Here is a 25,486-nt window from a genome sequence, read left to right on the forward strand (position 1 = left end):
CAACAATGTCATGGGTATAAAAAAGAAACTAGAGTTAGCACAGTGTCACTGTGGCTACTCACTCTGTACCAGAAATACGATTTGTAGTGCACCGAAATAGGATTTGTAGTGCATTGTTTTGTGATTGTGTGAAATCATGCCACTTCCCGCCATCGCTAAAGTTTGCGATATTGATTTTTTAGCATTTTATGGCAAGCTTTAAGATTTTCTCTTAAATGGACAAAATCCTGACAATTTTGTATATCACAGGAGTGAATAAATGACAGATAGAAGTAATAAAGACATTTGTTAATATATGATGAAATAAGTATAACAGTCAAAACACACACACACACACACACACACACACACACACACACACACACACACACACACACACACACACACATTACCGAAATGGATTGTAACAAATGTAAAATATTAAATTAATTTTTTACATTTGTTTAATTGGTTTTAATCAGTTTCATTTGGGCCAATGTAATCAAATATTCAATTGAATCAATATAATAAAAAAAAGTATTGCATTATTTTTATTTACTATATTTTATTTTTATATATTACATTTTTATAAAATATTATCATTATTTTTTTTTTTATATATGGTATATATATTTATATATTATTGACCCAAGCAGGTATTTCATTTAAAATTGTTTGAAAATAAACTGTAAACTGTTGCTGTTCACAAATGTTAATAATAATAAACTGCATTGATAAAAAAAGGACAAACAATTTTATGTTTTGCAGTTGTTTTCCTTAACTGTAGCAAAATTGAACCGAACTGTGACTTACAAATCGAGCTACGCTCCGAACCACGCATTTTGTGTACATTTACACTCTAAACAACAGTATGACTATATTTGAAATAAAGTGCAGATATGTGGAGTTAAATACTATGACTGAGGTCACTGTAGTGAACTTAATATGTATAATCAATATGAATAAATATGGGGTAATAGGGGAATATTAACAGAAACGGGTGAAGGTTTCTGTTAACTTGGATTCTTGCATCCAAGTAGAGGAACAACAAGATAAAAGGCTGGGACCAAACCTTGTCAGATACTGTGCTGTATGTGAACTGAACTGGAGCATTTGAACATGTTTATGACAAGAAATATGACACACGCCTACTCTATCTATATCTTTCTCCCTCTCCCTCGCTGGGTGTCTGTCTCTGATCCCTGCACACAGAGACTCCTCTGGGTAGACTTGGACCCAGTTGAAGGTCTTAGACTGCTCCCCCACTTGCCCTTCTCTGAGCAAGCTAATTAAGAATAACCCAAGCTGAGAGTGTATATTATTCAACACTGAATGCTGCCATCTCCAATCCAACTAGAGCTACTAAAGATCTAAGGGCGTGTAAATGCGCGCACACACACACACTCCAAGATACATACGCAAACAGAACAGATATTTACTGAAACAAACTGATGCTTAAGCACACTTTTTTGTCTTGCAAGGTCACCATGTGTGTCTTGAAATGTATCCATAAATAAATTTATCTCCCTCACTGTCAATTTGAGGAATACAAAGCAAGCATATGATTTATATACAGTAATTATTGCAGCATGTATGATCCAGACCTGGGCTATATTCTAATCTAAGAACAACACTGGGAAAGACATGAGCCAGAAATCTCATACAAATTCAACTTAGCAAGGACAGCTGGTGGGATTTAATATGAAACAAAGTAAATAAGGCTATAACTGCTAACCATTTGCAACTTTCTGTGTTTCTTTCTTCAAATTTCTCTTACTGAATAAAAGTTTATGTAAATCTTATATGTAACTAAAATGTTAGCACTAATACCTGAAGTGAATGTTATAAAATCTTCTTCCATGTTCTATTCTGTTGCCCTCTAGTTCAGAACTGTATAGGTATTTTGCTTTCATTGGATTTCTGCTTGGCCTATTTTTCACTCCTTTATTTGTTATTACTGTTATTACATTAATGTAAATACCCTGTGGTTTACATCAGGTCATAAAACACAGCTTCCTCCCTCCCCTTTTCCTTTCAATAAATTAAATGCTTGTCGAACTTAATGCTGTTCAAGCCATGGGAGAAGATATAAAAAAAAATAATAATAAAAACAAAAAAACTAATCAGTGTGTCTACCAGTTTTTGTGCATTCATATGTGTGTGTGTAAGTGCAGACACTCCAAACCTGGGTTTTGCTGGGTTCTGGCATTCGGCATGTCTCGGATTACTCCTTAAATTTTTATTGCATGCAAAATCCACAGTTCTATATCTACTGCAGGTCTGTCTCCATGAATCACACTCTACATGGAGTGAACCTTAAACCAAGACTGTCCACTCGACTAGACTACCTAACACACACACACACACACACACACACACACACACACACACACACACACACACACACACACACACACACACAAGAAAAAGATCTTGACAGAATCTGACGTTAATTAATGCACACAAATTTTAAACACCTACAGTACAGACTAAAAGTTTGGACACACCTTCTCATTCAAAGAGTTTCTTTATTTTCATGACTATGAAAATTGTAGAGTCACACTGAAGGCATCAAGGGCTATTTGACCAAGAAGGAGAGTGATGGGGTGCTGCACCAGATGGCCTGGCCTCCACAGTCACCGGACCTGAACCCAATCGAGATGGTTTAGGGGTGAGCTGGACCGCAGAGTGAAGGCAAAAGGGCCAACAAGTGCCAAGCATCTCTCGGGGAACTCCTTCAAGACTGTTGGAAGACCATTTCAGGTGACTACCTCTTGAAGCTCATCAAGAGAATGCCAAGAGTGTGCAAAGCAGTAATCAAAGCAAAAGGTGGCTACTTTAAAGAACCTAAAATATGACATTTTTCAGTTGTTTCACACTTTTTTGTTATGTATATAATTCCATATATAATTCCACATGTGTTAATTCATAGTTTTGATGCCTTCAGTGTGAATTCATAGTCATAAAAATAAAGAAAACTCTTTGAATGAGAAGGTGTGTCCAAACTTTTGGTCTGTACTGTATATGCAATTTTTAAGTAAGAAAGGACAATAATATTTTTGCTCTAAAAAACATCAGTTGTTTTTTTCATGTACTACAAGAATCACAACCAGAATCGACCTAAAGCCAATTTTACAGTGTGCGAGTACAGCACTCTTAGGATTATTACTTGTCACACTGTATAAGCATTATACCACTGAAATCTTCTAAAACACAGTGTAAGGTAAAGTGCTCTTCATGTTAGATTAAACAACAAAGATCCTTTAACACCAAGTCTTAGATTAAAGAAAATTAGTAGGTTCTGCTTGCATCATAAATAAGCATGGTCATACAGAAAATGACTGTCATAAACAAAAAAAGCATCCAGTCAACTAGTTGTAATATTATGTCTAGAGAAAAGGAAAATAATTTGAGTTTGGAATCATTTGAGTATAAGAGGACATTAAAAGTATAATATGACATTCTCTTAACTTCCACAATTTAGCAAACCATTCCACTTTTAAATCCCTCAAGCTTCCTTTTTCTTTCATCAATGCCACCAGTGAACACTTCACATTATGTGCCAATCTCAGATTCACAGATTTCATCTCCAGAGATCTCAGCACAACCAATTTCAAATCCACCAATCTCAAGTCTACTAATATCAACTCCATCAATCTCAGCTTCATCCATCCACATACTCCACCAATCTCAACTCCACAAATAAAAACACAGATCTCATATCCACCGATCTCAGCTCCACCAATCACCAAACTCCACCCATTTCAGCTCCACCAATCTCAGCTCCACCAATCACCAACCTACATCATTCTCGATTCCACTGATCTCAGCTCCACTAATCTCAACTTCACTAATATCAGCACCAATCTCAACTCCACCAATCTCAGCTCTACTGATCAGCAAACTCCATCAATCTGAACTCCACAAATCTCAGCTCCGTAAATCTCAAATCCAACAAGCTTAACTTCTCAACCAAAGAAATATTTTATAGTATCTGATTTCTGGTGAAAATTAATAGTGTTTTTTCCGTGTGAGGTTGCGTGTCCAGCTATTGTAATAATAGAAAAAGTATTTTTGGATTATGCAAATTTGTGCTTAAACATACTTATTAAGATGGCAAGCGAAGTGTCCCTGCTGATCTGAACTATTTTTGAGCTTGTCTGTTTGATAGCGACACACATTTGGACACACGTTTCTTGTTTACCACTGATGAGTGGAGACACATTAACTAGGACACAGATGCAAACTTAACTAGGACTAATCACTGCCACTTCCGCATGTCGGTCTTCATTTCAGTGCGAACAATGTAAAGCATCAAACCAGCAGTGTCTTGCGACTTAAATAATTGTCCAATCTGTTTGGATTGCCTCCTCACTTCAGCTTCTCAAAAGAAATCTGCTAGATTTATTTAATGACATAACACTAGCAGCCAAAAGCAGCTGAATATAGACACCAAGTATCTTTGCTGAGGCTTGTTCACAAAAGATTGTTGGGATCAATAGTAGCCTGTCCACTCTTATAATAAAAAAAAACAAAACAAGTTGTGAGACCACTTGGAAAGAACTGACTAAAGAATATAGGACTCACTGCTTAGAGATGCATTTTATTTGTAAGACTTTTGGGGTTTTATAGTGACAATCTAACAAGGCCCAATGAAACTAATCATGAGGAACAGTTGTTATTAATTATCAAGGGGAATGGTTAGAGCAGAGCTGGGGGGAAAAGGAAAGAAGGGAACAGGAAGGTTCTGTAGCAGTCTGTGAATAACCTTCCCTACACAGTGCACTTCTTGGGGATTTCTGCCATTTTGTAGCCAAGGCTTAGTGAAACATTTCCTAAATGTACCCTAAAGCACAGGTTCTCAAACTTTCTGCAGCAAGGGACCCATATAACTGGAAAATAAATTTCACAAATGTATTTATTAAATTATTTTATGTATAGGTAGTCCTCTACTTTAATTAGATACTTTACTACGACCCCATCGTAAGTCGAAAATATCGAGAAAATATCGAAAATAAGTCGGAGATGGTACTATGGCTGTGACAGTCTTTCCATGCTGAATTATAATTTCCATTTTCTGCTCTAAACTGATGGCTTTCCTCTTCTTTTTTTCACTACAAGCAGAAGGCGTACTTGGGCCCTTGGAAGCCATGGTTTAATCACTAAAATTGCTGTTTGAAAACGTTTGAAACAGAAAAAAAATACACATTAATACAACTTTACTCCGTCGACCGCTAGCGAGAGTGTGGCATCTCACAGGGCGAGAGATACGCTCGTCCCAGCTGTGCGTCCAACATATCGTACAACGTACTCTGCTGCCTGTGCCTGTTGCGAAATTGTAAATATATTTACAATTTTGTCGTTTCGCCATCATCATCGTAAGATCGAAAAATCGTAAGTCGAACCATCTTAACTCGAGGACCATCTGTACTATTTCTAAACACATACAATATTATTTAGGTTATTTATTTAAGCTATAGATATCTGTTCCTTTACACTTGAGATTCAACACATTATTTATAGGCTACTTGTTTCTACTAATGGTTATACCATAAGCAGCACATGAACTGTTTCCCATTATGAAATGACTAAAGCCACAAAAGCATCTCTACCACAATGATTGTTGATTGTTAATGAACTTGTAATAAAGTCTCACTCACAGTTTGTCTCAAGTTTGTCTTTAAGTTAAACATGTAAAGTTAAAACAACAAAATCATTAGAATTAGAAAGTAATAATTCTAATACTGTCTTTAATAATTAACTGCCCTAGAGGGCACCAAATACCCATAATGCTCTTTTGTACAGAATAGGGAGTAGAATGCAGTTTCATATACAGCATGGGTGTTTCTCATTATGCCCTCGAATTAACTGTTACTTTTTTATTTACGTTCCTTTTTTAAAACAAAACATTTCAGCAAAACTGTTTTAAACATTTGATCCTGAAATAAGGAAATATGTTAATCATCTACAGTAAGGTCAAGCTGGATGGCTATCAAGGTAAATACACAACTCCTCTCAAATTCATACAGAAATGTTTTCTATTTATGAATACTACTCAGAAATTGTATTATAAAATGACACATCTTTATGTTACAATCCAATTTTTTCTTTTTTCATTTCGTAGAATTGTTTTCCAAAATAGATATAATACGAGACAATAGAGATCATAGGTTTAACAAGTCGCTTTAATCTCTTTGTATTTGAATGACTATCTCTCTTCTTTTGTTTAGGTCTCTGTCCTATCCATTACCCGCTCCCTTCTCGCCATCTCCCTTCTTCCTCCTGCTCTTCGCTGAGGCAGTCACTCCATCTTTGTCTTTGTCCCTCTATTCGCCTTATCTCCCCGTGGCTTTATTATCACATGCAAAACAGCACACGGCGAAGATACACATCTTAGCAGGAGGTGGACTGCTGAGACCTTTGCGGCTCCATATTTCAATGTCTCGCAATGTCTCACACTGGTAACATGGCAGAGAAGAACAGACAGACACAGAGAAATGGAGAGCGAAGAAAAGAAAAAAGGAATAGAGGGCAGTTTGATGAACCCTAGCACAATACCCCTTTATCATAAGGTCCCTTTATCAGTTCGCCACTGAAGTGTTTCATTTTCCTCCTGCCATTACAGCAGAAATACCTCACTGGTAATTGCTTGGCGATAAATAAGGCCGTTTGTCCCCCTCACCCCACCCCTCATCATCAGCCTAGCAGCCTCCTTATGGAGCACTCCTTCAGTCTTTCATTCGCTCATTCTCTCGTTCTGAGGCGAGGCAATCTTTTTTCCACCTCCTGTCTTTTCAGGGTGATATACGCACAGGTGTAGAAGGCTCTGAGTGCATGGAGGATTATGAAGGAGAATCATTTTTGATGGGAGTTCTTTTTATACATTCTAAGCAGTCAGGGTTCCCTCTTGCTGTGCATGAGTTGTAATTCTGGCGAAGTGTGCTGATCAGGGGGCTGAGTAATATCTGGGAGACACGCACCATCCATTTTGTGACGTGTGTCATAGCTGGTAAGAGGAAAGCAAACACATTTGCACGAGCTGTGCATACAAAAGATTCTGGTAAAATGAGTGGTACAGAAGGTATGCTTTTAAGCTAATAGCTAATAGAGATTTTGGACGTTTGCTCATGTTAAACAAACCTGCATTTTGCAGTTTTTACACCTTTCAGTCACCAAATCACGTCAAAAAAGAAATGTAAACACTTTACAACCCCTTTACAACCATATTAATGCTTATATCCAGTCTTTATGTTTGATATGATCTAATATAGGTATACACTGGGCACAGTACCAGCCTCAGGACTCCACTCGCTAAACTAAGTAGTAGCTGGCCATGGGCATTCCTGGTAGAAGCCTGGTTTCAAGCATATCTCTGTCTCACTCTGTCTTCTGTCTCATTCGCTCTCTCTTGCTGCCTGGGGAGATCTGGTCTACTTCTACTGAAAGATTAGACACATCTGTTTACCCCGCAAGCCGGTGGGAGCGCTGCGTATAATTGTCGATACCTGATTGGATGGTTATTGCAGTTTAAAGTGTCTGATTGGTGCTTTTTGTGTTTGAGTGCAGGAGCACATGTGTCTTTGCACAGAGAGAGCAGCTGGAGCTGGAACATTGCTGTATTTTACACTGTGCTTTTTGGATCCCACTGCTGATATGGGTACTAGCAGCATCAGTCATTGTAACAGTGAGCGTGATAAATACACTTGCTCAAGGCAAAAACCTTGGGCCACCTTTACTGGACTGAGAACTATAAATCGATTTGCCTTTTTGCTATTCGATCATTTTTTTTTTTTCGTTTTAAATCTGTGAAACTGGATAATTCTGCCTCAAAGCCCATTTATATTGATGTTATAAATGAACCAATAATTCCCATATTAAGAGCACATTTCTGCAAACCACCTTTTTTTTTTGTTACAGCTAGTTCTCACTCCACTTATTAATAACAAAAAAGTTATCATAATATACTTAGTTTACCATGTGTTATCACTAGCTTAACCCAGTAATAGGCTTAAAGAGACACTTAATGGCCATCGCTATACTATTTGTTTGCATTTCTTAGTGTGGGCTCCTACAGATATCGGAAAAAATAGTTCTGTAGACAGCTGTATGGTCAGTACCTCAGTGGCACAGATTTCTTCTGGCTGAAATGGGCAATTCCTGTTCTCTCAAACACAGGAGCCAATATCTTCAGATAAAGAAGACAGTCCGTAACACACTAGGAAGATTCAATAAAGGCAGTGTTTTTTCATAGCCTGAAACAAACAAAAAATAATATATCATGAAAATGTTAAATCTTTAAATGTGTCTGTAAATCTGTAAATAGTCTAATATATGCAGTGTGTGTGTGTGTGTGTGTATATATATATATATATATATATATATATATATATATATATATATATATATATATATATATATATATTTTTTTTTTTTTTAGGGATGCACCGAATATTCGGCCACCAAAAATCTTTCGGCCGAAAATGGCCCAAAAGTGCATTTTCGGTTTGAAAAGACTTTGATCACCGAAACAACATGGCCGAAACAGTTTGTTGTGATGACGCAAACAGAAACCGCGGCCTGCACGTGCTTGTCGGTGTGGATGTATTTCAGTATATCTAAAAAAGACCCACGGATAGCAGTTTGCAAAACATGTAATGCCGAAATTTCAAGAGGGGGTGAGTCTGCAAAGACTTTCTCCACATCGGGTTTAAGTTATCACCTGAAATCCAAACATCCCGATCGCTATGCTGAATATGAGAGAAACGCGGCACAGAAAAGCAAAACCCCTCCGAGCACGTGCACTCCGTCTGTGGTGGACGTTTTTGAAAAGGCAGGAAGTTTCCCAGTGATAGTGTTGTATTGTTGTATCTTTAAGCAGTTGCACTTGCTCTGAATGCACTTTGTTTTTATGAAAGAACATATTTAATTTTACAACCTTTCAGCAGTCCAGAGGGCCTGTACATTATTATTTAATGTACACATGAGTGCATCTAAGTTGAACATTTAAGTTAGAATTTTATTTTATTTTATCCTGTGCATTGTTGCAATGTGCTATAAATAAATATTTTCATAATTTGTAATTGATTTATTCTTTAAAACAAAAATTGAAATGCCTTGATTTTAGTAAGGTTAGTACACAGTCATAGCCATAAATGCAATGGTAATAATAATTGGCATAATTTATTTTGGTGTTTCGGTTTTCGGCCTTGCTTTCCCTTTTTTTCAGTTTTCGGTTTCGGCCAAGAATTTTCATTACGGTGCATCCCTAATATATATATATATATATATATATATATATATATATATATATATATATATATATATATATATATATATATATATATATATATATATATATAAAATTCTTACATTTAAAGCTTTCTGGTTACCGGTAAATGCTAGCTTATTTTCGGTACAGTGTGAGTAGCCACAGTGACACTGCTCTAACCCTAGTTTATTTTTATACTCCAGGCATTGTGTATGTATTTCAAGAATAATAATAAATTTAAAAAATGTGCTTCAAGTGCAGGGCGGAGACTAAACATACTTATTACGTTTATGAGGTAACGCATAGATTTTAATTATCTATGTTCCACACGTAAAAAAGTTTGGATTCAGTGCACATGTGTACCGAAAGCCCTGTACCGAAAGACTTTGGTACGAATACGTGCCCCTAGTATATATCAAAAATGTTCCAAGGAAGGAACAGTGGTGAACCGGCAACAGGTACAAAAGCTTAAATTGCTAAAGAATTTAATGCTGTAATGCTTAATGGGTCAGGTCTGTTTGGCAGAAAAAGGGGGACCAACACTATATATATATATATATATATATATATATATATATATATATATATATATATATATATATATATATATATATATATGCAAATTTGGCAGATTATTAGGTGCAACGGACACCAAACCGTGTGTGTACATTCTGCACTTGCTTGAGGTAACATAACTCTTCCATACCAACAGGTGGCAGAAGTGTGTATTCAGCATCCAAACAGTAAAACTGGAAGCGTTACAAGTGTAAATATATAAAGAATTACTAACAGGTTTTGTTTTACTAACTGTTTTTGTTTAAACATGTCTGCTAAGTTGCATAGACAAGCACCAATTGCATTCTCTTTCTCAACGATGAGCAGAATCAACAGGACTGCAGACATCAACAAAACTGCAGACACCGTCCGACCAGAGCCAACAGTCTCTGGCTTTTAGTTCTTATCATTCGTTCTTCATCTGGCCTCATATATTTTATATGATACTTCTTTTGAAGAGAGAATGAAAATAACATTTGGAGAAAGAATGCGAGTCAAGTTTTTTAACTGTATTGTTAGCGATCTTTCAACCAGCTGTAGTTTAGGCGACAGGTAGGCACTGGTACCAAAACCTGCTAACAACTGCATTTATTTGAAAAGCTTGTGTTGTTTAAAAAATTTTCTGTATCACTTCTTATGATTCAACTTTTAGATTTTATGCGATGAAGGGAGAAAAAAAAATGGCCAAACATATCAGCCAAAAAAAAAATCATATATCGGTCATCGGCTGACCCGATTTTCAGCATCAGCCAGAGAAAAACCCATATTAGTCGACCTTTAAATATATATATATATATATATATATATATATATATATATATATATATATATATGGAAAATTAACACGTTATAACGCATTAATGCAGATTTATTTTAACGCCACTAATTTTAGTAACATGCAATTGATGCAACGTGTTTGTTAAATTTTCTTGATCTTGATGCTGTTTGATTTTTATTAAGAATATAAATAAATTAATAAATATAAAAGAGGTGAAAATAAAACCTTCAGCGCAACACAATTTATTCATGACGTCCTTTCTTTACTCAAATATAAAAAATTAACTCTACCAAAAACATCTTTTTTTAATCACTATACATTTGTTTTGCTGATGCACCAAGTTTCAAATAAAAAGAATCAAGCAATTAACCTGGGGTCGACAAACGCGCTGGTGCGTTTTGCGGCTTTTTTTTTCTCATAATGCTAAAATGAACTGAAATTACTCTGTCTTTTTTATTGTACAGATAAGAGCAATACATCATTCGAATCTGTAAAAAATCTACTTTTATTTGTATACACTCATAATAACAACAAAAACAAAATGCTGTGCTATTGTAAAATAAAGAAAACATACAGGATGCGCTGTCTACCGTCTCTGTCATCTCTCTTCACAGTAAGAAATAAAACAACCCAAATCTCAGTGAATACTTGCCTCACAGACATAATAAATATATGTATCAAAAGTTTGAAATAAAATAAAAAACTAATATTCTCAATAATCTGGTGGTACACTTTTTCTGGTATCACCTTATTGCGTGTGTGTGTGTGTGTGTGTGTGTGTGTGTGTGTGTGTGTGTGTGTGTGTGTGTGTGTGTTTGTGTGTATGTGTGTCTGTATATGTACATGTATGTGATGTGACCTGGCTTTCAGGACAATGCACACTGGAAAAAACAGTTCATGAATGAGTTGAGGAGTATGACAATGAGTTCAAAATCCTCAACATTTCTGACTAAACAACTTTGGGATTAGTGGGACAAACAAGTCCGGTCCATTGAGGCCCACCTCACAACTTGCAGGATGTAAAGATCTGCTGTTAACATCCAGGTTTTGGATACCACAGCACACTTTCTTAAGTCTTGTAAAGTCCATTCCTTGACGAGCCATCACTCAATCCCCCTGCTGCACCTGCTCCATCCTCCCTGACTGCTGAAGACTATTTGACACTCAACCCAAGTCATATCCTCACAAGGGTTTTCTTACCACTGCTATGCTAATGACATTCAACTCATCTTATTTCCTCCCTCAGATACCACAGCTTCCGCTCGGATCTCGACATGCTTGGCGGACATATCTTCATGGATGATTGCTCATGTACTAAAACTCAACCCCAGCAAACCGAACTGCTGGTCATCCCAGGTGATTCATCTCCAGATCAGGATCTTAGAATGACTCTTCATAACTCTCTGCTCTCCCCTTAAGTCACTGCTCTCAACCTTTGGATAACTATGTACAATCAACTGTCCTCCTGAAATGTTGCTAATGTGGCTCGTTCTTGTCGATTTCTTCTCTACAACATCCGAAAGATTCAACAATTTCTGTTCACACAGGCTGCTCAGGTGGTGTTCAATCTCTTCTCACCCGCTGGCAGGTCTACCTCTGAACGTTATTCGTCCACTGCAAATAATCCAAAACACAGCTGAATAGCTTGTGTTTACCCTGCCCAAGTTCTCCCACACCACCCCACTGCTGCACTTTCTTCACTGGCTTCCAGTAGCTGAACGTATCGGATTCAAAACACTGATGTTTGTCTACAAGGCCCAAAATGGACCAGCGCACTCTTACCTCAGAGACCTCATCACTCCTCGCACTGCACCCTGCTAGCTGAAATCCTCTAGCACTACAAATTTATATTAAATTTGTAGTCTAGCGTACCAGTGTAGATTTATTCATTGATAGAGACTCAAAACACTTTTGTACGTCGTTCTGGACAAGGGCTTCTGCTAAATGCCGCAAACGTAAATGTAAATGGTTTCACTGTTATGGCTGATCGATGTTTGTGTGTGTGAGAGTGGGTGTACTTCAAAATATTATCACATCCTTCTGAATTCAGCAGGCAACACATCTGGAGATAGAAAAGTGCTCCATTCAGGAGGCAACATAGAGACCGTTATCTGTCATCTATACCAAAACAGAAGGCAGAATTACAAGCATCCTTCTTACTAAAGACAAACCTAGAGGTTATTAATGAGGATGCAGCAGGTTTCCAAAGATCAATTTCTGTTTAAATGCCACTCTAAGAAACATATAAAGAAAAACACTGAATGTTACATTTGTTTAATAAAAATTAGACCTTTCACAGGATATGAAATTTTAATATGAACACATGCCCAGTCGTGAAATGTGTCATAATTATAGCAGCAGCTCAATATTATGATATTTATAGTTATTGCTCCATCAGGCATCATTATATAGCCACTGTCTTTAAAGCATGTTCAGCAGAATGTTATAAATGACAGACAGGCACACAGAAAGGACATTAATTCCTAAAATGACTAATTATTATAAGATAAATACATTAATTCATATTTCCTAATGATCGAATATTGTTTTAAGCATGGTTCACTTATAATCCGATCCATGTTTGGTTTTAAATCTCAAAGGTCAGTGTGATCAGATGTGCTATATTCTGTGCTATAACCCCCATCTCTACAGCAAGCACGTGTCTGAGTACTTTGTATTGGAACCGTGTATTAGTATCAGATAACAAATAACATTCTTTCTCTGAAATGTTCTTAACACTGCGTGTTTAAATTATTCAACTCTGAGAATAAAATCAAATATTGAAATACAGGCGGCACAGCGGGTGACGGCGCATAGATTTCTCTCTCCTGTCTCCTCCCTTCCCGCCTGTTTTTGTATGTTCTTTAGTGCAGTAATATGAAATTTAATAAGCACACATTTTTAGATTATTAAACTACTGAACCTTGGTCAAGAAAAAAAATTGCTATGCAAGGAGCCGAGCTCTTCGGCCACACAACAACTGAACGCTTGATGAAGACAGAATAAGGACACTAATGTGTTGAGGGATGATGCTCGGGCTCATATTTCTGGGTGCTGTCTGGATGGCAGGACAAGGTTGCGACACAAGGCTGCAGATTTACAGGCAGGTCATGATGAAATGATCATACTCACACTGGAAGGTAATAGGATCATCAATAAGATGTTGTATGTGGTGTAAAAATAGCACCAATAAACAGGGTCAGTCCGATATTAAAACACCTTTTTAAACATTTTCCTGTGAAATGAGAGTTTAAAAAAAAAAAAAAATAAATAAATAAAACACGCTGAAGGCAGAAGGCCAGTGTACACAAGAGATTTCTGGACTTATTTATATATTTATTTTGGAAGGTTTGTGGTTTTGGTTTGCAAATGATGCACCACACCACTATGCACAGATACGAAGTGATTGTTTTAATGTGTAATGATTTCACACCGCATTACACACTGGGAAAAGACAGTATTTTGAAGATAAAAAGCTCTTTCAGCACCTGACAGCTCCGAATCAGCATATAGGTTGGGGTGACTTTTTTTAAAGCATCGTTTGCAACTATTTGCAAATTGCAACTAAAAGATTATTGCAACTCGCATTAAAACATCTAATATGGAAATAAACGGGCCACAATTCTACACTTATTTCTACATCCTCCTCCCATCTATATCTATCCCATTTATAATTATCATTATCTGTGTATTTATTTTCCATTCAACCCTAAACCGTGCACAATTACTTAGTAATACTAAGAATAAACAATAACCTTTCAACAATAATAAATGAGCAATACATTTCAAATAAATCACAGAGATCAGCTGTGGAACACTGGATTGGGGAGGGGAGCAGGAAAAAGAGCTTATTGGCCACAAACCTGCTTGAGTGTGAGAGTATGAGAGGGTTTTATGAGTGCCATATTACAGAGGTTATTACACTTATATTGTGAAACATAATATTTTTACACACGCCTAAAGTGGAGTGTGAAAATCTGCTGTTACTCAGAAATTATTTTAAATATCAGTACGCATCAGTGGTGTTCATGGAGTGAACTATCTATCATTCGGACAGTATGTGTTTTATATATACACACACACACACACACACACACACACACACACACACACACACTTCAAATAACACACTTCTGAAATCTCTTTTGTGTAAATGAAGATCAGAGATAAGCCAAGCTTGGGGCAAGAACATGCTCAACTTTAGAAGGAAATGAAAAAGAGTTCCTGATGGGTCTGATTGATAAGACAGCAAGAAAAAGTAATCAGGTGCAAAAAAAAAAAAAAAAGACCTGGAGGCAAAAAATGTCAGCTCTTCACCTGGTGAGATGCTTTTACTGATTTTACACTAATCATAGTTTCGGTGCTGCATAAATACTCTCCCTATAAAAGCGATGTTTGGGGGGAAAAAACGTGGAGGTCTAAAAGCAATGCCGTGACCACGAGGGTGCAAAGTTGATCTGGACAACACGGCGCGTGCTGCACAAAATCCCCCCCTAAAAAAAGCACGGTCTGCCTTTCAAAGCGTGCAGCCGACGTTATAGTCTTGTTTCGGGCCAACGTTTCGACGTCTATAGATAAGCAAAGTGTGTGACCGTACCTTTCGCAGAATCCTTTGGCTCAGGATCAGCAAACTCCAAGCAAGCAGCCTCATCGCACCTTCCGACTGCGCTTTAGTTCCGTGGAGTGAACATACACCGGACACGCACAACTCAAATTCAGCGCGCGCAAAACAGCCGCGCAACAGCCACAGCACGCGACTCAGAGGGACAACAGGAAATGAGTCAGTTTGTTGCAAATGTAAGCCAGAACGTGTGGATGAGTAGTGAAAGAACCAGGAGCGGTTCAGCGTTTGAAGTCTTGAAAACATGTAGGAAAGACATCCATACTTGCGCTCACAAAAAAGGGGAAAAGTTTGCTCGCCCGGCAACTTCTGCCACAGATCAGCTCGCGCTCGTGCGCCAATGGCCAGGTCTCCACTGAGGTGTGTGTGTTTAAAAAAGAAACTCTCTCTCTCTCTCTCTCTCTCTCTCTCTCTCTCTCTCTCCTCTCTCTTCTCTCTCTCTCTCTCTCTCTCAGTCTGATATTGGATGTGAGATACCAACAGGTCGAGGGAGTGAACGCCCCCCCCATCCTTCCCCTTCCCATCCTCCTCTTCCTCGGGACCCGCGGGCGAGCATGAAATCCCCGCTAGGCGCGTGCCATTTCTTCCTGCGCAAGCATGGCGCAGACGCGCAACTCACCTTAAGACGCAGCGCACCTCTCCTACTAATCTCCTACACAACCTGTGATTTTTATTTAGTTATTTATCTATTTTATTACTTTTTTTTTTTTTTTTTTTTTTTTAAGAACACACTGCCTACCATGCAATCCTATTAACCAAACGTTTTATTTTTTTATGGAAAGCAACCTGCATATTTTATGAAAATAAAAATGTATTTAATCGATCAAAGATTTAAGCACTTGAATGACAACAATAATATTCATTAAAATCCATCCATCGCGTGTAATTTCACATATAGTGCCAAGTGATTCACAATAAAGACGTCATTCAACGTGTAGAATTAAGAAAACCGCACGCGCGCGCTGCCTTGTGTTGCATTCTTTATAATAATAATAATAATAATAATAATTATAATAATAATATAATAATAATATTAATAATGAATGCAGCTAATTGATGGTGTACCTACAGTTTACCCTTCAGTATCAAACTTTGGGATATGTGAATACTTGTGTTTTGCTTCATTTTCCCAAACAAATGTCCAATGTAGAGGGACCAAGATATAAAATCATGCACGCGCATACAGACAGAGAAACAGATGTATTCCGCAATATGTGCATACATTGAGTTAATTTTAATGTTTTGGCACAACTTAAAATGCTGTAAGGCCATGCAACTGGAGCTCATTGATTCCAATTGTACTAAAAAAAGCGAGAAGGAAAGAGAAAAGGAGCGAGAGAGTGGGAGAGAGATACAGTAGTGTGTGTCTTTTCTTTCTACACAGAAGGAACGCTAACGAGGGTTTACCCGAGGGCAGGGGACACACACCCCTGGTGGCCGCCGCAGGTCGTGTATTAGCACAGATGGACTGGGAGCAGGTGCAGTGTGCTCTCATCAGTAAAAGGCTCCGGGTACATTCCGCCTGAAACACACGCAAACTTTCTGCGTTTCTGTTTCCACAGGGCGCACACACCGCAGCTCTTTATCGCCCCCTTGCGAACCGCAAGGCATATATCCTTTTAAGGATGAGCAGTAGACCACACTATACCAGGCATCCAAGTTTCTGCTTTCTGCTTCTTTACTCACATAGTCGTAGTTCTATCTATTATTAATGCACTATATTTAAACAAAAGTCAAAGAAAATATATTGAGATACTCAAGAGACAATATTTTTTCAGATACCATGAATAAACTAGATTGCCAATTGACACTAAATTGTATTGTATTATAGCCTAAGGTTTGTAGACATCCATATCCATCAAATCCATATGTTCTTACTGAACATTCCATTCCAGATGTATTCCTTCATATTGCACTCCACTCTTCTGGAAATGCTTCTAAATAGAGCATGAATGTGGGAATTTGTGGGCATTCAGCTAAAATAGCATTGGTAAAATCAGACACTGATGCTGCTTGAAAAGGCCTGGGAGGTTCAGTCAGTATTCCAGTTAAGCTCAGGGCTTTGTTCAGGCCACTCGAGGTCTTCCACTCCAACTTTGGCACACTATGTCTTTATGAAGCTTGCTTTTTTTGCCCAGAGTGTATTGTCATGCTTGGAAATGTTTGCTCATTTTAAAATGCTAGTTTGGGGAGGTCCCACATACTGTATTGCTGTAACAGTCGGGTGTCCACAAACTTTTGGCCAGTTAGCGTGTAATACTGTATTATTACGTATAATACATATGCAATTCTGTCCCCATAATGAAGACAGCTGGTTTCTCTTTCGTTCTCTTAGAAACTTTTGCACAAATGAAGCAACACTGGAACAAATGAGCACAATTTTCTCACATATATCTACGCATGATGGATCCCCACTCTCTTCCCGTCTCCTTTTCCGACTCAGTGCGCACTCGTTCACACACACACACACACACTGAGTGATCGGACAAACTGGCTTGTGGGTGGTGGTGGTAGACAGTGGTAGATTAAAAAATCACACTCTGAATTTAATCATTTTAACTTGAGCTTGAGGTAATGTCTTCCTCATAATTGCATAGGTTTGCTCAGGGGTTTCTGGTTTTCTTCTAATGTCTAAAAAATGATAAGTAGGTGGATTGGAAACACTTGATTTGTCATAATGTGTGTGTCCAATTTGGTGAAAACTGTTACAAACAAACAAGCAAACAAGGTTCCCATGTTCTGTATCTAATGTAACCCTGGTCAGAATAAGGAGCTGTAATGAAAGGAGATGTAGGTAATGTAAGGAGCTTAATGAAAATGAATGAACGATCGCTAGCCAATGTTTGCCTGGCGTTATTTCGTAATCGTACCTGACACAAATCCTGTGTTTGCACATAAACTGTGAAATGGAGGTGCATCATTTTTTCCCCCATTCATCTGTACAATTTCAGGATTAAATCCCCAGTTGCATCAATATAATGTGAGGACAGTGCAAGAGCACAGCATAGGCCTGAGAGCATCCTGCAAAAACCAGGGGACACATCAAATATTAACACTGGTTCTATCTGGCTGTATCTAGTGGAAATCAGTCCTTTCAGTCTAAACAGAAAGTCTTGGTCTCCGGTGAGCTGTCCTCAAGCTATCTTTGTGTCAGAGATGCAGTTTACAGCTTCATATGACGCAAAATGAGCACCATCTGACCTGCTTCAGTCAACACCATTTGAATTATCGCAAAAGCAAATCTTTAACTGCCTGTTTGTTTGTTTTTTAGAAATATCTGAATATATCTAGAGCAACCAATGACCTATGTTGTCCGATTGAATAATATCTCTTAAAACAAAACAAAAGAAATGTGGAAAACACTGGAAAATTCTACAATGGAAATCTGCATTAGCATTTTGCTGACCTCATGATTATGATAATATAAAGCCCCAACATTTATAAGCTCCAAAAATCCACTTGGAATAAAGATTAGAATTTTGAATCTTTGTTTACAATTATATTATGGTATTTATTTTAAAGAAATGGCACATAAATATATGTGTCATATTACACATATATTTATCACTATAGCACATTGGGCGAAATCTTTATTTTTTGTGTTTATCTAGAAGTTTGAATGTAATACGTAGTTATAAATGTAACATACACAGATACAATATAAATGAATGTATGTGTGTGTGTGTGTGTGTCTGTGTGTGTGTGTGTTTGGTGGGTGTTACATTTCCTAGCTCCCTCCCACTGAGCACACTGATATGACTGGAGAAGCTGTCATCTACTTATTTTATTCTTATTCAGAATAGGAAGGTGTAGGGAGCAATGCAACAGGAAGATGTTTAGGCGAGTTGTGATTATGTCTGTCATTTTACTGTAATTTGTCATATTTTTTAGAGAGAAGAACTAGAGATACATAAAAGGGGATGATGAAAATCTTACTTTTTTATTAGATTAGTAATGTTTACATTCTAATAAACCTCTGGGGTTATGTTTCTAAAATAACATTTGTTCAATGTTCTGAAAATGTGCTGTCATGATCGGTGATAAAACCTTCCTCATAATTAGTGCTTGGGTTAATTTTACTATGTGAAAAAGGTTGCAGCACTGTTAGAAGAATGCTATGCACAAATGTTCTAGAAACACTGAAAGGATTGTTGAATCTTCTACTAAATATAAACTAAAATATAACCTAACATCTTCTACTAAGTAAAAAGACAAAGCTCTCAAAGATGCCCCATGTTTCTCTAAAAATATCCCCAAAAATCAAAACATATTGCCAGGTTACATAGTTCTACTATCATAGGGTCCACCCACACTGACCCCTTATTTCATCTCTTTCTCTTAGCCCACTATTTAGTCAGACTTGAGTGTTTGTGTTGTGTTGCATGTGTAGACCACTTCTGCTCTCTTTTTTTTTTTTAACCAAAAGCTTAGGCATAACCTCTTAAAGTGTCTATAGTAATAAATGACCAAAAATAATCTTGTAGCAGAGCTGCATGCTGGCCTGTCAGACCTGCACTCATCCCCATCTGTCTCCCCCCCTTGTTCTCTACCTCATTAGGATTCAGATCCCAGAAAGGTGACTCCTCCAGCGGGCATGGTGACAGCCTGGCACCCCTTCCCTTCCCCGCTACAGCCGCCCACAGGCAGAAACACTGACAGGTAGGAGCGAGCTCTTGGGAGGTTCGGTTGGAGAAAGCGGTACAGAAAGTGAGATAGTGTGTGGAGGTAGGTGATGAGTGGGATCATCAAGTGAAAGATGCCCCCTGAAGATTCCAGCTCCCTAAGGAGGATGGCTGAGATTACCAAGTGTGATTCTCTACCTCCCTCTCTCTTTCTCATCAGGCCCCGTCTACATATCCTGCCATGGATGATCCCCCACCTCCCTTCTCTCTCTCTCTCTCTCTCTCTCTCTCTCTCTCTCTCTCTCTCTCTCTCTCTCTCTCTCTCTCTCTCTCTCTCTCTCTCTCTCTCTCTCTCCTCTCTATTTCTCTCTTTTCCCCTGTGGCTTGTGTGCATATACTCCCTCCCATCACCCGGAACCTTTCCAAATCTTAGATTAAGTAAAGTTAGACCTCAGTCTCAACTCATCTCCTGGGTTTTAAACAGAGCCAGAGAGCATGACCATACACTCTGCTTTACGAGCATACATTTAAAATCTACAATGGCAGCGAGGGGAAAAGACACGTCTCAAAGGAATAACACACACACCTCTCCCTTTCTCTCTCTCTCTCTCGCTCTCTCTCTCTCTCTCTCTCTCGCTCTCAATCCTCAATTGAATCCTGTTTTATATGGGTTTTATATATAATTAGGAACTTTGAGTGGACAAGTTGAAATATATAAGCCATATTGTTCGTACAGGAAAAGCAGTCTTTTCATTTGAGGCTGTCAAAATGCTGTAGAAATTCAGATGTATGTAGTTCCTGTCAAATTCAGTAAAAAAAACAAAAAAAAAAAAAAAAAGATGATAAGCGATATAATAAAAGAACTAATGGAATAAAGGAAAAACAGAAATAAATGTGCACAATGTGAGGTAACAGTGGCTTTTTTGTGCTTGTCTGTGTATATGCAAAATGACTGAGGGTCTTTGGATGAGTAAAATGGTTCAGCCTGAATTTTTTTTTTTTATAATTGAATATGACAGTTCCTGTAAAAAGCCAGTGGATATTTGCCACTCTGACATTAGAGGAGGATGTTGCTAGTGCACATTAATAGGGTTTATTGAGAGAAAAAATGTGAGAAAATGCAAGACCTAAAGCAAGAAAAAGAAAGCAAATTTTTCTACCCACCATTTTTTTTAGTGAGGAGAATGCATTATGTTGTGGGTATGTTCAGCAACAAGCCCTGCATCAGGATAATAGCCCTGGACTACATTTCCCATCTGCCACTTTTCCCATACTAGCATTTGTATACAGCACTCATTATTTCATGTTTGTTTTCATAGTTGTTATCCACAGTTTTTCTGTTTAGGTTCAGGTTATGGTTTCTTTAATATTTTGTTTCTTCATATTAGTTATTAATACAGTGGAACCTCGGAGCTCGCGAGGGTAAGGGACCAAGACCGGTCGCGAGTTCCGAATTTTCGCGACATTTTGATACGCCCCTTCCAACCCAGTAAAAACCCAAAGAACACTATACGAAATCAATTTAAATGAGTAAATAACACTATTTCACTCGATAAAACTTAATTATTAGACAATTTTAATGAGATAAACCTTGATTAGAAATGTTACAACTAGCGTTTTGAGCAGCTCGCGGTTGCTCACGAGCCGATCTGAATGAGAGTCGCGAGCATGCGAGGTCGCGAGCGCTGAGGCCACGAGCTCCGAGGTTCCACTGTATTTCATTAAAATTATCTCCACTTGCATAGCTCTCTTCGTTATTAAGTGGCACCCTGGTAGTTAGTGATATATAACAATGTGAGAACTCTTATAGAGTTGAAACCCAAGTTTTGTGCAGAGCTGAAATAACTGCATAAACTAAACAATTAAACAGCTGCTGCACCATTAGATATGAGGCAAGACTACTGTTGCGTTTGACTAAAACTTGTAACTTGATATATTTTCTTGTTCAGAAAGTCAGGAAAGTGTCCTTAATTCCCTCTTGTGCCACTGGCAGCAGGTTGCCGAACACCATATTGAGTAATTGTAGAAAAGCTTTAAGCAAATGAAAATAGACCAACATGAGCGAAGACCAAAAGAATTTTAATCCCCTCAAAAAGTCAACTCAGAAATGCTGGAAGCCTTTGAATATCATATATTAATTATGAATTTGTGCAAGTCGTTCAGGGTGGATTTTCTCTTTAACAATGTGGGTTGAAGTGACACTGCTCACACCCTCATGATTAGTGAGAAACACCCCACGGAGCTCCACTACCCTACTGCTCATTACAGGGCCACAAAGGCGATTCAGTCACCAGGTTTCAGTCACACTTTATAAGAAAATTGGGTCCTTATATACAGACGTAATATGCGAGTTCATGTTGGCCATTCATCACTCATTCAGTGATGAAGTCATTCAGAGTGCCAAGCGGGCTAAGAAGAATCAGTCTAATAGCCAATTAGCCATCTGTCCCTTCTAAAAAAGCAGACAATCTTTATGCCTGTATTTGAAAACTCTAAATTTTTCATCAAAAATATATTAACATTTTACTTAAGCCACCATGCCACTACTTTCAAACACATACTGTACTGTATACACTTTTGAAAGTTTTTCATCTACACGGTTTAGTCAATAAACATCCAATACATTGGAGCTTTAAAATTTCATGAATTTGCATAAATATTCAGCATAAATGCTCCATAATTAATGCTATGATACAGGATACATTGCTCTACCAAAATAGCCGCATCTGAATATAGAGAGCATATTTTCCCCAACCTTTTCACACCCCGAGTAGGGCCAAAGACATCAGCTGGCAAAATCAATTAAAATGTGAAAGTGAGCCACTGTTGCGAGAGTTGCTAATTAAAAGTAGAAGTTGTTGATTTAGAAGGGAATATGAAGAAAAATGGATAGGAGTCTGAGAACACCAGAGTGAACTATTATAGAGGGTGGATAAAATAGAAGCTTTCAGGAAATGTCTGCCAGAAAGACTGAAGTGATCAAAGACACTAAAGGTGGAACTTCCCAACACCCTCAGCCTGGGGATTTAAGTGAGTTACTGTCCTGTCTATTTCTTCGCTGCACATCTCGTCCTGGTCACCCACACATGGACCTGAATCATGCAGTTTCTTCATTTTATTTAATATCAAGGCCAGACGGCACTTTTTGAATTCCGCAAGAGAGCCACCTCCGACTCTGAATTTCAAATGAAATCTAAATTGGTAATAAATGAAAATGTCCTTCTTTCCTTTTGCTCAGTGCCGGGAGTGCATATCAAAGACTAGCAAAAAACTCTCATCATATCAGACGCTAGTGTCTTAGTGTTCACTTAGAAAAACCCAATATTAAGCAGCCTAATGACAAAATGTAAGCAAACTAGCAAGTCTTAAAAAGTAATGCTGAGGAACAACACAAGGGCTTTGTGGTAAATTTCATTTAGTCATGGACTTTCTCAGAACGACCCAGGAGAGAGAAATGCAAAACTGCAACCACTTAAACTTTAGCCTGTGCTGCTGCTTCAGCTCTTACTGACTGAGGATTTAAATACTTCCTCCTCCCTCAGCATATGTCACATTTAGAAATTAACACTGCAAATTCTAACATTAATTCCATCTGCCATGTTGTACATAGAGACAAAAATTATTAGTTAATAGTATGCATGTATGTAATAGACACATGAATACTATTATGTCCCACAATGATGATAAGTATATATAATCAATACAAATTTAACAAATCAACAAATGTATTGCTACTTTGTATAAAAATGTATATACAGTGAATAATTAGTGATCATTTTAGCCAACACAAAGAAATTTGTTTTTCCTTTTAGGTTTTTTCCAGCTATAAAATTTGCAACCCTCTGCAATTAAGAGCAATTATTATGAGACACATATTTTTGTGGAACATTTATTATTACTTTTTTTTTTTTTTTAGAACATTTCATTTCAATTCTTATTTTTACATCCTGAATATTGTCCTTTTTACTAAAGGTTAAAACTAAACCTAGCCATTGCAGAACATTGAATTTGTTTTCCTGTAGCATTTTCACTGTTGTTTTTGGTGCATGTTTGTTGTGTTCATGTGAGGCAAAGTTTGTTTTTCACTTTCTTTTTTTAAATTTCATAACTTTTACAAGTCAACAACTATCTGTTTAGTGAGACATACAGTGGGGCAAATAAGCATTTGATACACTGCCGATTTCTCAGGTTTTCCCACTTTCAAAGCACGGAGAGATCTGTAATTTTCATCGTAGGTAAACCTCAACTGTGAGAGACTCTAACTAGAATCTAAAAAAATAAAATCCAGAAAATCACATTGTATGATTTTTAAATATTTAATTACCATTTAATAGCATGAAATAATTATTTGATACAATAGAAAAATAGAACTTAATATTTGGTACAGAAACCTTTGTTTACAATTACAGAGTTCAGAAGTTTCCTGTAGTTCTTGACCAGGTTTGCACACACTGCAGCAGGGATTTTGGCCCACTCCTCCATACAGGTCTTCTACAGATCTTTCAGATTTTGGGGCTATCACTGGGCAACATGGAGTTTCAGCTCCCTCCATAGATTTTCTATTGGGTTCAGGTCTGGAGACTTGCTAGGCCACTCCAGGACCTTGAAATGGAGCCACTCCTTAGTTGCCCTGGCTGTGTGTTTGTGGTCATTTATCATGCGGGAAGACCCAGCCACGATCCATCTTCAATGCTCTTACTGAGGGAAGGAGGTTGTTGCCAAAAATCTCGTAATACATGGCCCTATCCATCCCATCCTAATTGTCAACAAACCTATGGACATGAGCCTCTTTAATATACAATGATATATAAGTCCATTTACATACTTCAAGTGAGATAAGATCATAAAAGATAATAAAAATAGATAATAAAAGTTAAATCCAAACCAAGTAAGTTTTTTTGTTTCTTTCCACTTACTAAAAAAATTTTTTTTAACTGAATTTTGTTGGTTGAGGTATAAAAGCTGAGACATTAAAGCTGTGAAATGATTAGACATTATTTATCTTGGTTTCATTGTTCACATCACAAAAAAAACTAAATAGTCAATTTTTCCTAGACTTCTAATTAATATAGAAAGAAAAACAGACCTTTCTCTATTTAGCATGTTAAACTTTTATAACCAATAAATATTTGTATATTATATTACATTTAAATGCTTGAAAGTTTGAGATCAGAAGGGACTCAGATTGAGGGTAATTAAGATGAATGTGTGTACATGTAAGCAGTATTGTAATTCAGTGGAAAATAAGAGGTAAGCTAGTTATAATAGAATGTGTGTTTGTGGAGAACAGAAAAGTAAGATTATGTGAAAGGGAGGGCAAGTGTAATTGTAAGCAATATAATGAGCACCACAGTGGTGTGGCTGCTTCAGGATTTAAACAACTAGGGAGCTTGTTAGGAAACATTTTATTTAAAACATCTGCTCCACCCTTCAGCTCTCATTTGAAGAGATGACATGCTACAGGATTATAGATGTAGATGAGAATTTCATCATGTTTCGTGATGTTTACACTGAATGCTGCACTGAGAGAAATGATCCCACAGGTGCAGAAGGATAAAGCACATAGCAGGAGATTATAATGTATGTCAACATAGAACATGGCATACATTCATGGCAAACACTCATATTGTAGTATCAACATATCTGTTTGGTCATGGGGCTGG

The 25,486-nt window shown here is 37.5% G+C and overlaps 1 protein-coding gene across 1 annotated transcript in view; it reads right to left on the reverse strand.

The window, feature by feature from the left end:
* nxph4 (neurexophilin 4) overlaps positions 1-15,724 on the reverse strand; it is an 87,224-nt gene extending 71,500 nt beyond the window's left edge. Inside the window, exon 1 of the mRNA XM_083530698.1 lies at positions 15,178-15,724. Coding sequence (XP_083386824.1) covers positions 15,178-15,447 — 270 coding nt within the window. The 5' untranslated portion in view covers positions 15,448-15,724. The remainder of the gene's footprint in view (positions 1-15,177) is intronic.
* Positions 15,725-25,486: the final 9,762 nt, after the last annotated feature.

This window comes from Silurus aristotelis (genome assembly GCF_946808225.1).
Source record: "Silurus aristotelis genome assembly, chromosome: 2".
NCBI lineage: Eukaryota > Metazoa > Chordata > Actinopteri > Siluriformes > Siluridae > Silurus > Silurus aristotelis.